Source organism: Strix uralensis, chromosome 5 (genome assembly GCF_047716275.1).
Source record: "Strix uralensis isolate ZFMK-TIS-50842 chromosome 5, bStrUra1, whole genome shotgun sequence".
Classification (NCBI taxonomy): Eukaryota; Metazoa; Chordata; class Aves; order Strigiformes; family Strigidae; genus Strix; species Strix uralensis.
Genome location: NC_133976.1, coordinates 3,892,734 through 3,908,608, shown reverse-complemented (window position 1 = coordinate 3,908,608; position 15,875 = coordinate 3,892,734). Strand labels below are relative to the sequence as shown.

The window sequence follows — 15,875 nt, the reverse complement described above, 5'->3', positions numbered from 1 at the left end:
AATGCAGATCCAGTTTTCTTTAGCTGTGATTCTGCTTGAAATTGCTTAAACCTCTTCAGTTAGTTCAGCGTGTTCTGATCAGTGAATGTTTTTTTACTGGCTGTGGGTTAATAGCTCCAACACTGTACATAAAGGAGGGTAGATCCCCAGAGTGCGTGGAAGTTTGTCCATGTATTCTAGTTCGTGGAAAGATTCAAGTTGTAAAAATGACTGGCATTTGTTGGTGTAAAAATTTCTGGTGGCATGGGTGTTCTTCTATTTCATATACACACAGATGTGTATTTGGTAGTTTACAGCTAGAGGCTTTTAAAGATAAAAGGATGGTCAAAATAGAAAATGAAAATTAATTCCAAGTTTTGTACTTATATCAAGGAAAACCAGGTGCTATTAAAGCACAAAAACATCAGTAGATCACATATAAGGCTAAAGGTGTTGTTACTTGAACACCGGAGTAATCATAGCTAGAACTTCACTGCTTCTTAGTGGGCTATAGAAGAAATCAAGATGATACTAAAAAAAAAAAAAAAAAAGGCCAGCGCTGTCCAAGGAAAGGACAGTAAGATGATTTTGTATGTTGGGATTAAGATTCAACTACTAGTGAAGTAAAACAGATACAAAGTGCAAGTAAAACTTGCAGTATGTTTTTCTTGGAGCATGGTAGGAGAAAGAGCAAGGACCTGGAGGCCAGTTTGAGGCCTGACTAGCTTGTAGACTGAGACTGGAGGCCCCTGTTCAAGGCTGCTTCATACTTTCCATTCTTAAGACCTTGTCTTTAATAAATTTGCCAGATAAAGCCAGCAGGGCCCAAAAGTATTGTTTGAGTCTGCATCATTAGACTGATATTTCTGGGAAAATTGAAGGCCAAATGGGAAAAATAGTTCTAGGAAGGAGCTAAGAAAAGCATGCTTCTTTTCTTCGTGTCCTGCTGTGATTCTTTGTAAAGCCTCAGAGTCTGAATGCTGCAGGAGCAGAGGCTTTGGAGCCAAGGAGCCTTTACAAAAACAGCGTTCAGCCTTCCTAACTTCAGCTGGTGATGGCTCTGTCCTCAAAGAATTTGAGCTTCTCTTTGCTTCTTTGAGCCTATACTACAAGGCACCATCCCAACAGACCTGGTCAAAGCTGAGAAACTGTTTTACGCTGTGACCTGAGCGCTTGCCGAACAGACATTACGGAGGAGGAATTATGTCTGATTCATACAACCTGCCGGGTATCCCAAGCAGGAGTTACTCATTCCCCCATTAGTGTTAACCTTTTCATTTGTGCAAAAGGCAGAGGCGTGCAGCAAATATACTAAAACTTGCATGGGTTGCCACATGGCAGAATTGTTTTTTTGCTGTAGGTAGAAACCTTGATAAAGTACACACAACTGATAAAAGAACAATAATGTTGGAAACATGAAGGTCATAAGCTGGAAAATGCCAGAATTAATGTTACCCCTGTACTCTTCATTTGGCCTCTCTCTGAACGTTGTTGATAATGTTAGTTAACCTCATATTAGTTAGCCAGATATATATAACTAATGCAGCAGATACGCAACAAATATAGCCTTATGTTAGTTAACCATATATATTTATCTCTAAGGAACCCCTGCCTCAGTCCAGAAGGTGGGTTGGATCTCCGAGAGAGAAGTTAATTGTATAACGAAGGGGAACTGTTATCTTTTGAACGGAGGCTTAACTTGGAATGGATGAAGCCAGTGAGCCAGAGGGATTGTCAGAAGAAAATGGGTGGTGGTGTCATTAAAGCAGTTGGACGCTTCTGCTGGATAATTGAATTCTAGTCCTGCCTCTGTAACAGAGTTGCTATGTGATGTTAAGCAAATTGTTTTTCCTAGATGGTCATTAATTGGGTTTTTCATTCTGGTGCTTGATGGGAGAGATGTGAGGTGTGATTTGCTCGAGGGCTTTGCTCTTCTGGCTGCAAGTGAATTTGGAAGCTGCTGCGTAATACTATGTAATCTGAAAAATCAAATTCTGGTAGTTTCAAATAGGGGACCCAAAATTAGTCAACATTTGAAGTGCTGTCTGTTATGATAACAACATGATAGAAAAACTGATCAAGAAATTAATTCCTTCTTTAGAGCAGAGTTTAAACTTCATGAAGAAAATACTGCAGTGGATATATGCTGTGAATGGTGTGTAGGAGACCTGGTCTTGAGTAAGCAGTAACTGTCCTATGCACTGGTAAAAAAAGCATGGGTCCTTTGGGAGAGCATCATACTGTTAGCTGGCATTGTGATGCAAATGCAGAGTGAGCCAGTTTAAGCTCAGTGCTGTCCATAACTGATGTTCCTAATTTACGTGCTTGACTTCTCTACCAGAAAATGCTTTTTTAAAATGTGACATGATACATAAAATATAATTTAAAAACAAACAAACAACGCACCTCAAGGTTAGCTGAAGTGCAGTGTCATCAGTGAAGGAGGAGACAAGGTACTCCTTCCCCGCAGAGCTGGAAAGCAACTCGTAGCCATGAAAATCCATCATGCCTAGTGCAGATGAGGCTGGAATACTTGGCAGAGGGTCTTTTCAACGGATTTTTGGTCTCAGTTCAGCAAGTTACTAGCTGGATCCTGCTTTTATGGTCTCATAGTTGGGCATCCTGAGACCCAGCCTCGAGCATGGCTTGCTTTCTGTTTACAGCAGGATGGCTGCCGGCGTTGCTGGGGGAGGCAAGGGAACCCCTTGAAGCATGTGGCATCCGCTTTGTCCCGGCATAGCCGGCTTCATGTGCTACCAGGCAGTTGGCAGCAGGCCTGTAAGGCAATTGTGTGGGAGGGAAGGATGGCCAGGACATGGCATTTGCTATCAGAAGCAGCACAGATTTAGCCACTGGTTTTATTGGAACTTTTGGAGCTATTTATGCAGGGCATCTGTTTAAGTACGTTGCTGATTCGGAGCCAAGCAACTCGTACAAGTTACGCTAGCAGTGAAATACACGTGTAGCATTGCAATCCCTTTTGATTTCATATAACCAGACCTCACACTCAAGAGGGTACTTAATCAACCTCTTCCCCCTGCCTGCAGTTTGTCAATCCTATATCTTTCCAACCTGTTCTTAAATACCTCCAGTGCTAGCTTCTCCCCAAAAGATGCAAACTTCTTCCAGTGCACTACAGTCCTTATTTTAGACTGTTTGTTTTGCTTGATGTCACGTTGAAACGGATCTTGCTGAAGTGTTTTTGTTGCTTCTTGCGCTTAGATGTAGATTTACCTTTTTGTAGCAGCCTTCTGCATTTGTGACATTTTGCAGTTTTGTCCTTGGACATTATTCTGTGCAGGCTCTGCAACCCTGACTCCTTTGAACTTTCTTTATAGAGCTTGATTTTCAGACTACTTGATTTTTTTTCCCTGTGCTTTCCTCATACGTTACTAATTGATACAGGGCATCCAAAAGTGGTTGCCTTATTGTAGATGAGACTTAAGAGCCTTGATAACAGCAGTACTACTTGATTTATTTGAAGATCCTACTCGTTTTCATGCATTTTCTACCCATTTTTTCTTTTTGCAATAGGATTATACTCACTATTATAACTCCTAAATGTGTTTTCAGAGCCTATGTACCCCAACCTGTTCTGTATATCTGATTTTTCCTGTCTATGTTGATTTGCACCTGGCCCTAGTGAATTACACCTTGATCTGTCATTATAAGCTGGATGAAATGGAAAAACAGTCTGAAGCCTCTCTGCTACCATGCTGGCAGCCTGTCTGAGCATGGTGTAAGGTCTGTGGACTCTGTGAACGTGTCCTGTTCTGTCAAGCAGGTTATCACTGAAAACCCAGAATGATGCAGACCCCGGGGCACAGATGAATCACTTCTGATTCATGGCTCCATTTTGATGTCAAACCATTGATGGCTACCCACAGAAAAGTTATTTGACCTATTTGCCATTCCCTGTTAGCTTAATCTAGGTGATGCCTTGATAATTTGCCTTAAATATCGTATAAAAGCATCAAAAGTCTATGAGAGTTAAAATGGACAACTGTCTGTTTCCAAGTCCCATCCACAGGACCTGCTGCCTTGTAGGAGAAATCAGATTGATGTGATACAACTTGTTGCCAAATCCACACTGGCTGCTACTCACCACCTTCACCACTCCTAGATGCCTGCAAATTTTCTGTGTTCCCGTTTTTTCTTGAAATTGAAATTAAACTGATGGATATGTAATTCCTGGCTGTTCTTCCCACTCCTTCCCTGAACATATTTGCTTCTCTTCTGGTTTCCCCCCCCTCCTCCTTCTTTCCTTCGGGCCGTGTGCTGTAAAAACACACAGACAGGAGACAAAAGATTACAAGCCTTTAAGGGATCGGCTAATTCTTTAAGGAAACATGACAAAGCACTAAGCTTTGCAACGACATGGGTAACTGAAAACAGCAGCCAGGGGCAGAGGAAGATACTGTGTTCACCGTCTATCAGTAAGACATTAAGGGAGAATAAAACTGAATTACTTAATTAAAAATACTTAATTAAAAACCGTGTTCCTTAAAACGTTTTTACTCATGATTCTGATGTTCCCAAGCAAAGAACTCCTTTTTTTTTTTTTTTTTTTTTTTACTTTTTAGTTAAAAAGGCATTGCCGTAAACTTGTGATAAGAGCTTCTCTGGCAGTTCAGAAAGGCTCTACTTTACTTCTGCACTGTGATATCTGCCAGAGAGGCAAAAAAAGTATATATAAAAAATTGGGTTTTAGGGCTCCCAGTCAAGTACCTTTCTTTGTATCAACACTGCTCTAATTCTAGGAAAAACCATCCAACTTGCTCTGCCAAGGTGACAAATTGTATTGCTCTTATGAAAGTGTCTGCTGCTGTTATTCATATGTATGGCACAGTAGTTCTAAGGATTGTGCAAAGAAAACCCAGCAACTCTAAAGCCACTTGGACTTCTATGAATCTTTTGGGTTTGTTCCTGTGCCGTTAATAACACTTTTTTTTCTTTTTGTCCCTCCACCTCCTCTTCTGCAGTTTCAGCTTCTTGCCTCAGCATTATTTAAGTCTGGCTCGGATTTCACGACTCTTGGTGAGTATTGTGTATCAGAAGAACGATACTAATTATGTTCCCTCTGATAAAGATCATTGCTATTAGTTTATACTGGTTTTATATGAATTCGAATAGTTCATATGGATATTGTAGGCCCTTTTCGGTTCGCATATGTGAAGTGCCCCTACTTAGGCATTTGAGAGATTATTTATAATGACCAGTGTCCAATGCCTCGGGCCCATATTTAAAACATCTGTCACCAGAGGGTTTTAAACCCATGCCTCCCAGGATCATTTTATGTCTCTTATTACATCTGATGCTTCGCTGTTACTCAAATAAACAGAAGCTTTGGTCAGAATAAAGCACCTCCTGTCATGTCACTTTGGAATCTCACAGCATGGCTACAGCTCTGTTTGCTGTGATAACTGCAATTCCTGGAGTAGTTTGGTTCGCTCTGTTCTTTGCAAAACTAGTTCTTTGGGCAGAATGTCAAGAGTGAAGAAAACAGTGGCGTGTAGGGCTGGAAACAGGAGGTCTGAGCCAAAGCCATAATTTGTTTCACTGTTCTGTCCAGTTAACTCTTTTAAACAGTTGAGAGATTAATCCCGGGCAAGCTGTAGTTCGGCTATAGGCATAACTTACATTCTTGTAACGATGTGTTGTCCTCAAGTTACCCAGCTCTCACTAGGAGCATGGATGACTTCAGTTTTTAGACAAACGCGTAATTCCCAGTCTAAGGAATTGAGGGAAGGAAAAAGCCCACTGCACTGTCTTCCCTGCTGGATGAGGAAGCTCTGCTGAGCTTGTGCAGTTTGGAAGATGTTATCTAGTTGATGCTGTAGGATGAATTTTTTTAAAGGAAGAAAACCCAAGTTTCAGAAAACTGTTTTTCCCCAAGTTTTAAGTGGTCTGAAAGATGAATTAGTTCTTAAGACAATATAATACTTTCCTCGAAGGTTGGCTTTACAGATAGAAGGATGCATTCATCAAGTGGTGCTTCTAAAATAAAACAAAAACCCAAGCCCTCCTTGATTTGATTAACACGGTTGACTTTGATTAACTGAAGAGCAAGTTCACTGAATTATAAAAAGCATTCCTTTGAGATACCAGTGATTGAAGTAATACAAAGCAGAGGAAATCGTTGTATGCCCACTCTATTGTTCTTGCTGTTGATGGTTTAAGTATGGGGATTTGGATAAACAATGCTGCTGCCGCAGACTAAACCCTCCCCTGTTGGGACGCAGCTCTTCACAAAACTAGTTTACAAAGCACCCTTGTGCCAAGATGCAGCCTGGGTCCGCGGTGAAAGTCCAGTGATTTAAATACCAACTCTGACTTGGGACTCCTACCATCAGCAGAGCTTGTCTCAAGAAAAACTGCACGCAATACGAGTACCAGTTTTGGTTAAAACCAGTAGTGAAGATAATGAGGAAAGCCTGAGGACAGAAGAAATGAGGCACCAAATAAAAATAGCTACACAGATTTTTGTTTTCTGGGACATCGGAGCAGTCCCCTGGGGAGTCTTGCTTCCCCTGTTTCTTAGGACTGTCAATGAGCTTGACAGCCGTTTGCTTATTAATTTTTATGGCATTTTGATGGCAGCGTTGGCTGGGGGTGACGTCATCTCTGTGTGTATATGCGCGCAGTGGTGGGACGGAGAGCTGGCAGCCTTGTTAGTTATTTGAGGCAGAAGTAGCAAACAGTTAACATCTGTCCCAAATGGACAACTGGCATATTCCACAGCTAAACTGAGCGTTTAAAGTAGTGAGCACTGACTTGCTTTCCCCTTTTCTTCCTCCCCCAGGATTTTCAGATGTTGACCACACGTACGCGCAGAGAACTCAGCTGTTTGATACGCTAGTTAACTTCTTTCCAGACAACATGACCCCTCCTAAAGGCAACCTGGTGGACCTCATCACGCTGTAACGGAGCAATCACTGGACATATGGAAGAGGGGAAAAGCATCCATTTTCAGTATTTTAATTTTTTTACTGCATTGATTGACTGCTGGGATGAAGTAATATAGTAACCCCTAGGTGTTTGAAAGGGGTTTTATACTTGTATGGTGAATCCCTGAAGCTTTTCCCTTGGAGTAGGTTAATAAAATGTAACTGATGTACTTCTGACTAAATATATATATTTTTTCTGACTTTGGATTTTGAGTTGGCAAATGTAAGATGAAAAGGTGGGGGAAAGAAAAACAAAAAAACCAACAAAACCCAATCATGCAGTAATCGTTTTTGCCGGTAGGGGAAAATTGAGATTTGTGGGTTGTCTGGAATTAAAGATGATGGGTTTTATTTTGGGGTTTGTGAGTAAGGGGGGGAGGTTTTTCTTTACTCATTTGTAGCTAGTCATGGTATATTGCTTTACCCTACAACTCCATCCTCAGCAGTTGAATAACTTGGTGGCAGGACACTGGCACGCGTTGAGGTAATAGTAATGTGTGTGTCTTGAGTCTCATAATCGCAGTGTGTCGTGTGAAGGGGAGCACGTGTTACAAATTATCTGTCTCCTTGCCCCAGAATTGGGCTGACAGTCGTGTCTAATTGCATCTGATACCCGATCTAAACCTGAGTACCTATGCGCCTGTCTTCTGTTCTCTGGAGCCTTCCACTTAAACCTGACAGACAAGTGGGAACCTCAGAGAAACCGCTGGAAAACGGGAGTGCAGTCATCATCTGCACAGGCCCCTTTTCAGGGATTATTCTGTTTTCACTGCTGTGCTCTTCCAATGAGAAACCGTGCAGGTCATCTCAACTGGGTCTTCCACCGCACGCACACCCAACCTCTGCAACCCGATTCCGGGTTGGGTGTAGGATTTCTGAAGCAGATTGTCTTCGTTTACGTGCGCCTGTGCTTCTGTGTGCGTTTGTCAATGTGTAAATGTAAAGAGGATTGCTCCGAACAGCTTGTCTCCTTCCTATGTAGTGCAGCTCATTCACTTTTAAATGCATTTTAGACCTAGATCTGAATGTGAGGGAGGCCTTTTTAGCATAAATCTCTTTGAAAGCAAGCTGATGCATATGTATACAAAATATATTCTTCCTCGCTGAAAGCCTTCTTTATAAATAAGGTAAGGGCTTGGTGCTGCGCTGTGAAGTGGAATGAAGGATATGCATACCCAGCATTAGAAACTTCTCGCATTTGGTGTCAGTGAGCATTCAGTACAAACTGGCAGATGTAAATATTTATATGAAACTGCAAAGCTTTATGTCCAGAAATGTTCATGCCGTTAGGGTATCATTGCTGCACCCACTGTGGCTACACGACTCCTATTGAACTTGATGGAAGTCTTGTGTGTGCAAAGATGATTTGGACTCTTGAAATAAAGAGTTAGTGAGTGTCTTTTTTCAGAGCTCAAGTGTCTGCTTGCTTTGATTGCATTGTATTGCCTCTTTATCATGTTCTTTGTGTGACTTTTGTAGTCCTGGTACGTTAGAAATAAATTTGAAAACTCATACTAGTGTTTAATCACTTAGAAAGGAACAATATGTTAGAGGCTGGGCTTTGCTGTCTTCAGGGAGGACTGTACAAATACAGTGTTTTTAAGTGACCTGTAACTTGAGACTGTTTAGACATTGTATATTTTGGTGGATGGCAAATCAGATGTCTGTGGAAGAATCCACTCGGTACATAGTGCAGTAAATGAAATCTGATGAAATTGTTTCTTTAAAACATTGCAATTTTTCTTCCAGTGACGCGGAAAGTTTTATGTCACTGCGAGGCCTTACGATGGGCTACCTTTGACACTTTGTTGACTAGTTAAAATAGAGCTTATATGGTATGAACGTCGATACTGGTGGTGCTATACGGGGGGAATATTCCAGTTGAGGCGTTGCTTCCATTGAGATTGAACTGAGCACTTTCAATGCAACCAGCCAAAATGCTGCAGCCCTCTAGTACTTAAAATTTTACTGCTGTTGTGTTTCCTTATCATTGATCTCATTGCCTGTCTATTCTCCAGCTTCAGTCAGATGATTAATTGCTTTTTGTGACAGTTTTCTAATCAACCAAGCTCTTCATAAATTTTTATGCGTACACCTTTGACTACGTGTGAACACAAAAGATACCACTAGACTGAGGAGCCACAGCGAACAGACAGTAGAAGTTTAGGAATGCCAAAAGCTTCGTGAATGGTCTTGGTGAGCAGTGCATTGTGACAGGCTTGACTTGTGTTATAGGAATTCGATCAAAACTCATTGTTCTCTGCGTCGGGGGTGTGTGCAAAGCCTGACAGCCTGGCTCAGTTTTTCGTAGCATAGCGTGAATGAATGATTTGTGTGAGCGAGGTGAACGTTGCTTCTGCAGGACTGACATCCCAGCTAATGAGAGCACTTCAGGATGATCAAATATTGACCTACCTTTATCCTGAGCAGATCGATTTCAGCTCGCATGAGTACAGTTTATGGATTACAGCTGGTGATTAACCAGCAGAAACTATGTGCTCGGCTTCGGAGTATTTGTTGAGCAGCAGAGGCACCCTGTGGCCAGAGAGGTTAATCTGAAGTGAAGGTTTCTTGTGCCTTTGCCAAGGGTCTTTCCTGGTTCTGTGTCCTCAAAGCTAGGAGTCAAAATTAAGTGATTTCTTTGCATTGGTGTATGCTACACTACCTTGACTTAAAAACTAATTAAAAATCCTGAGCAGTGAAGCATAAATTTCCTTTCAAAATAAGCCAGTTACTGACAGGCAGTTACAGGGAGAGTTTTAATTTAATTACATGCAGATCTTTAAAGATACTGGTGATATTCCAAGAAACCATTAGATGTGATCATTACAGAAATAGTGAAGTACAAACTGAAAAAAAACCCCACTTGATCTGAAAACAGCCACCTGAAAATGTTTCACAGCACAGTGCATGCAATGTTATAAATATACAAGCTCTGTATGAAAAGTCTTCAAATCTCACCCTTATGGCTTGCAGAGCAGAGACTGCTTTTTAGTTTAGACAAGACAAACGTACTGTATTTGCATTTACCTTATAAGGTGACTGTGTATGGATTTAACACTGCATAATCTTTGCACTACAGTAGTTTAAATTATGTGTTAACTTGTAAATAAGGTATTGCAGAAGAAAGCGTCATTACTTGTCAGAGGGATTCATTATGATGACTGGGGTCTTTAAAGCCAAAATCAGTCTTGATTTTTTTTTTTTTTTTTTTTAAAAATCCTTTTGAGATCCATAGGTTTGGTTCTTCACTGACACTGGCTTTCCGCATCGTTGCCCTTCCAGTATTATTCAGTAGATCATCTCTTTGGAAAATGTGCAATCATTCCTTATGCAAAGTTGAGCCTATTGAGTGACGTATTTTCCTAGAGAAATAAAGCCCTTCAGATTTGATTTTAGGTCACTTAGGTTAGGCAGAATTAAGTGAGTTTCTTAATGTTTGTCTTGTATGACCCCTTAGCAGGCAATGAGGCAGAAGTCCTTGAGTTCTCCCAAAGCTACTTCTCCAAGCAAGTACTGCTATCACAGTGTGAGCCAGCACGTTTTCTTGTGGCGGGTGGCAGAAGGACCTGCTTAGATGATATTGTTAAAAATGAGGAGACTAGCTACCTTCCTGCCTGGGTTTTTTGAGGAGCCCATTAATTAATATCGATCCAGGGAAGACCTAAAGGGTGATACAAAGTGGCTATTGAAATTAGTTGTGTTTTGTCTTCTGGCTCTTTTAAAGATAACATTTGTGACGTATTTATTCTTAAGCATCTCTTAATCTTGCTGAATATAATGAGAAAGGAGAGCTAGGTCTTGTAAAAGTTTAGTTTGTACTTTCTCTGGACACCATCTTGTATGTGTAGTTTAAGTAGTCATATCCAGTTGTGTAAATAAATGTCTGGGATTTGGTTCTGTTTGCCCAGGATGGCTCTGTGCACACAGGTGCATGCTGGGACAGGCTGGAGGTTTCTACCGGAACATCAATTAGCAAAATCATACTCTCATTTTAGAAAAAAATCAATCTGTGAAGACCCAGTTTGGAAGGCTTTTCTAAGGTATTTGCCTTGTGCCGTGGCAACTCTGATGAAATGAGGAAACTTTCCTAAAGAGCATACTAAAGCTTCCCTTTATGAAGATTGTACTGGAGCGAGGATGCAGTGACGGGTTTAAATTAAATTGCTGAAACTTTTTGGTCACTGATTGTAACAACCTAGCCTGAAAACTTAATGGTTGAAGAGTCAGTAAGCAAATTAATTGGACCCACCTATTTGCAGGAGGGCAGGCTCTTTGCAGAGGTATGGGGCTAGTGGCAAGGGACTGTGGTAGCTTCATCTGCGTATTTCTTTAATCAGCAGCCACAAGTGTCAGGGTCTCCATTAGCTGTTTCTTCTTCCAGAAGAGCCTCCTTCCAAAGCAGGGTAATGACTCTGGGAGAGCATTTTCCACAGGGCTTTGTGGAACAGCTGTTTTCTGAATCGTTTTCCTGATGTGTGCAAATTTTTAGAAGGGAGTTTTCTTTGTGACAAAGTTGTACGCTGATCTTGCCCTGCTGTGCAAACCTGCACTCGTGAGTGCCGCAGACGATGAGTGATAAATTCAGAGCAGTGTTCTGAGAAACACTTGAAGCCTATTTGCTGCTCTTACTGTAAGAAAGATTAGCATTAATGCTGCTTGTTTCAAATGCAGGAGGGTGGCAGGTACCTGTAACGCTAATACTATTAATTCTCTTGCTGCCTCCTGTATTTCGGAATTGAGAAGGAAATACTTTTGTAGAGCTTATCAAGTGAAACTTTTAGTATGACTTAGCTCCGTGCAACCTTAAACTTGAATGCTCCTACATCTCTGTACATGCAGTAATTCTGTTGATGTAATGCTGTGCCGCTTCTGGGGAAAATGGTGAAAATTACTGGATACGTTTCCATTCGGTATCTTTGTTTTTAGAAGTGGAAAAATGTCTTGTGAAACCTTGAGTCCCAGTGTATGCTTCGAATTTTAGCTTATTAGTTGTGGTTGGCTCGGGGTTAAGGAATGTTTGGCTATTGTCAAGTGAAGTCCTGACAGTAAAAGCAATTCATATATGTCTCTGGAAGTGCTTGTGTTGTTTTATAGCTGTAGTTATTACAGAAACAGAGGTGGGCCCAGTTAAAAAAAAAAAAAAAAAAAAACCAACACAAATTATTGCTGTTCTGACTAGGGGGAAGATTATAGAAAATCTGAATGAGCTTGGCCAATTTGAATTAAGTACACGTGGTAATTTGGAGATGGGTCTTACTTTGTGAAAGAGTTTAAGAACAACTATATGACTCGTTCTTGATATAAATTGATAGTAGTATATAAGCTGTAAATAGTGTTGAAATGTAAATGTACTGTCAGAAGCTTGTTAGTGTATCTAAACGTCTATGGGTATGGTAGACCTGATCATATCCTGTCATGGAAAAGGTTATGCTGGAAATTATTCAAGTTGTGGTAATGACTTATAGGCAAAATCCCTGTTTTACTGAAAGCCTCTTTTATAATGAAAAGTTGGAGTGGAAAAAGTAGGTTTACTGTACTGGAACCATTATAACAGTACATGGCTCAGCGCTTGGACAAATTGACTCCAGATGCTTTTATCTGTAGGCAGTGGATCCAAACGTGGTTTTAGAGTGGGAAGCCAGTTAATGACCTGCTTATTGCCGTTTGAGAGTCCCACAAGAAAACGTCAGGATTGATGCCAGAAGGTATACTTTTGGCGTTCCTGGCAGAGGCCAGAGAACTGGATGGAGTTTTGGATTATCCACGTATGCTTTGGTTATATACGTACACCTCCGAGGAGGACAGTGGTTGCGTGGGTTGTTTATAACGCCAGCTGTATGGCTTATGTGTAGAGGCCTGCAAGGCAGCATCTTCCCCAAGCACAGACCCTAAAGGTAACATATTGCTGCTGTCTCCTTTGCTTTCATATACTTGAACTCGATTTGTTAGCGATGAACTCCGGATACTTGCTGTGACCCAAATTCAGTGCTCTGCTTCTGCGGACCTACAGCCACAGACTTTCTTAAGCTGCTGTCAGTGTATCACTTCAGTACCCAGAAATCTTAATTTATACTTGGTCCAAAGGTACGTGTTGCCTTGGCTTCCAGCTGTTTGCTGTAAGTCAGCACAGATTTTACTGACGACCTGGAGACTGTAAGTATTTGAGTGCTGTCAGAAATCAGTTGACACTTCAGCCCTAGCGTGGCATTGCAGCTCATTCCTGGGAAGAGTGGCGTGAATGAATAGCTCAAAACTGGCTCCATCGAGTTAGATTTTTGGTTTTGCTACTAATTTGAAAGGAAAATCTATCACTAGCATATATGCTGTCCAACGTGATGATCAAAGCGTGGTCCCTTGGGTACTCCCCCATTTATTCTGACTTTTTCTTTCCCTGTGTGACTGTTCACTGCTATTAAAATGCTGTGCCTTCGGACTTACCTGAGTTACGGAGTACTTGCTGAAGAATTCAAGGTTAGAGCTGTGTGGTGGTTATCGAGGCATCAGTTTCTCCACGTCACATCATCATACTCTTGTTTCCTTTGCAAAACTCCTTACTGCTGCCTCTGAAACAGTCAGGGAGAATCCTTGTGATTTACGTTGATCTCCCCAGGGGCTGTTCCTCCTGCAGGGTAAGGACGGGGAAGCGTGGGAGCTGATTTCCCAGCAGCAGCACGGTGTGCTGTCAGTGTAGCAGTGCAGCACACACCTATTTACTTGTGTCCCTCCATGACCCTACGTTCAGTGCTGTGGTAAGCTTTCCCTCCTGTCTCAGCAGGGTTTATTTTGCGTGGCCTCTCAGGAGCGTGATAGCTGTTTGACAGAAGAAAAAGGTGACGATATCAACCCTCAAGTTGTCCTAGCTTTCTACCACTTGCTTTCATCGTCCCAAACCTTTCAGCAGTGGAGGCAAACAGCTAGTAGTTGGGGTGTGGGGTTTATTTCTGCAGTGTAGCAGGGCGGAGGGAATGGGAAGAAAAATAGGCTTGAGGATAATGTAGCGGTGGCTCATGTGAGTATGTGTTTAAGATGTGGTCTGTCTTTTTTGGAAGGACTTTGAAGACTCTTAAGTAGATTCTCTGTTCAGAGCTTATTTTTTTAGGTGAGCTGGATTCTCTGACTCTCTTTCAAATGGCAGTGATGCAATACCAGGATCTTCTAGTCCTGGAGCTTCACCTCGAGCTTTGTCCCTCTCCACCCCAAAGACACCAGAGAGACTAATACAATTGTTGTTTTTTTTTTTTTTTCTTCCCAGTCTCTCTGCAGCAATTGTAAGGAAGCCAGCTGGGCTTAACACTGTTTAAACATACTGGATGGCGGCTGTGCAGCACAATCAGCTATCAGACCAGGTCTGGCAGTCTCAAGAGACTGTTAAAACCTAAAAATGTTCTGAGCTTTCTGATGAAAGCTGCTAGTGAGATTAAGGGAGATTAGCTGCTTTTTAATTAATATGATGGTGGGGAGGGGAGACCACAACAGTTGGCTCCAGTGGTTGCAGTCTTCTCCACATCCCGAATACCAGTGGACAGGTTTTTCTCCTGAATGATGAGAAAATACACTTTAAATATCCCAACTTTGTAACTAGCCACCCAAGGGATTCAATCAATTACGTTGTGTTTCACTAAATAGAAGAGTGCTGCAGTGTGTGAACAGAGTCTGTTCGCTGAGACTGAAAAGTGATTTTTTTTTTTGAGGTTTTGACAAAAAACTCAGCCCTTAAAAGGGGAGAATGGCTCTTACCAACCTGTGTGTTCTTAGTTGCAAGTCAATGATTTCACTGCAAATAGTCCCATCTGAAGAGCAGCTGATCCTTCTACCTCTGCTTACCCTGCAGTAACATGCGCTATTCAAAAGGCGACAGCCTGTTTTCCTTCCCCAGGCAGGGCGGAGAACACTTTTATCTACCCGTGGAGGAGATAACTATCGTGCCACTGACTTGTTTCCCCTCTCTCTTGTTTCTCTCTGCCGTGGCAATTGGGAAGGCGGACGAGCAGTGGAGGCTGAATATTGCCTTCATCTCTCCCTCCTCAGTCCTGTCCTTCCTGCCCTCTCTCCCTCCCCTTGATGTTTTGATATGCAAAACACTTGTCACTTCAGAAGCTGCTGGGCTGGGTAGTGGAAAAGAAAACAAACCCCTAGTTATTAGTAGCTGTTACTATTTACTAAAGCTGTATTTTCTGCTATGTCTTCCAGCATACCCTCCTCCACAGCAGGAAATGAGGGGATGCTGGGGAGACTGTAAGCCAGAGAAAAGAACTTAATTATACAGACAAATGTGTTTATGGGAGTCTTGAGCCTTGGAGGCCTCAAACCTCACAGACCACTTTGCCTAGGGGCAGAAAATTAAAGCCCCTTGGCTCGTTCTTATTTAATGGGAGGTGATGTTCCCATCCTTGTGGGCTGGTGGTGATGTGCGTCTTGTACAGTTAGATGCTGAGCTGCAACGTGCCTGATTTTAGAAGTATTGAGCCTCGGTAAGCTTTTTCCCTTCAAACATTGTACTTTGAAACTGCTGAAATAACCTCTCTTTTAGACGAGTTGATAGCGCAGACAGCGTCTGGGTGGCTTGGGGTTAAACACCGATAAGCTGGCTGGCTGGACACCATCACCTGGTTAGGGGTGCTTTTTCAAGCTGTTTCTCTGAGCTGTTGCCTCTACTTTTATCGTAGTGCTATACTGTGTGATGGTTGGTTTGTCTGGACCTTCAGTGTTCGTTACCTTGTCCTCTCCACCCTCGTGTGGTCCCCAAAAGCTGGTTATCCCTATGTAGTGCTTGGAGTTGTGAGTGTCCATGCCCTGTCCACAATTTGGCCTTTTTTTCTTTTTTGGCATCTGACTCAAAGCATTTGCACCTCTACAGCAATCCCGCAGACTCTGGTGTCTGTCTGAATTCCCTTTGGTGTCTGTCCTGCAGTTGTTGTCTTGGACACCTGACCCCAGGAGAGCTGA

At 42.0% G+C, this 15,875-nt stretch overlaps 1 protein-coding gene across 3 annotated transcripts in view; it reads left to right on the top strand.

Moving 5' to 3' along the window:
• MKLN1 (muskelin 1) overlaps positions 1 to 7,096 on the top strand; it is a 98,265-nt gene extending 91,169 nt beyond the window's left edge. For all 3 annotated transcript variants that reach the window (XM_074869687.1, XM_074869688.1, XM_074869689.1), the window contains 2 exons: positions 4,962 to 5,016; positions 6,782 to 7,096. In XM_074869687.1, the coding sequence (XP_074725788.1) occupies positions 4,962 to 5,016; positions 6,782 to 6,903 (177 nt within the window). In that variant the 3' untranslated portion in view covers positions 6,904 to 7,096. The remainder of the gene's footprint in view (positions 1 to 4,961; positions 5,017 to 6,781) is intronic.
• The last annotated feature ends 8,779 nt before the right edge of the window (positions 7,097 to 15,875 follow it).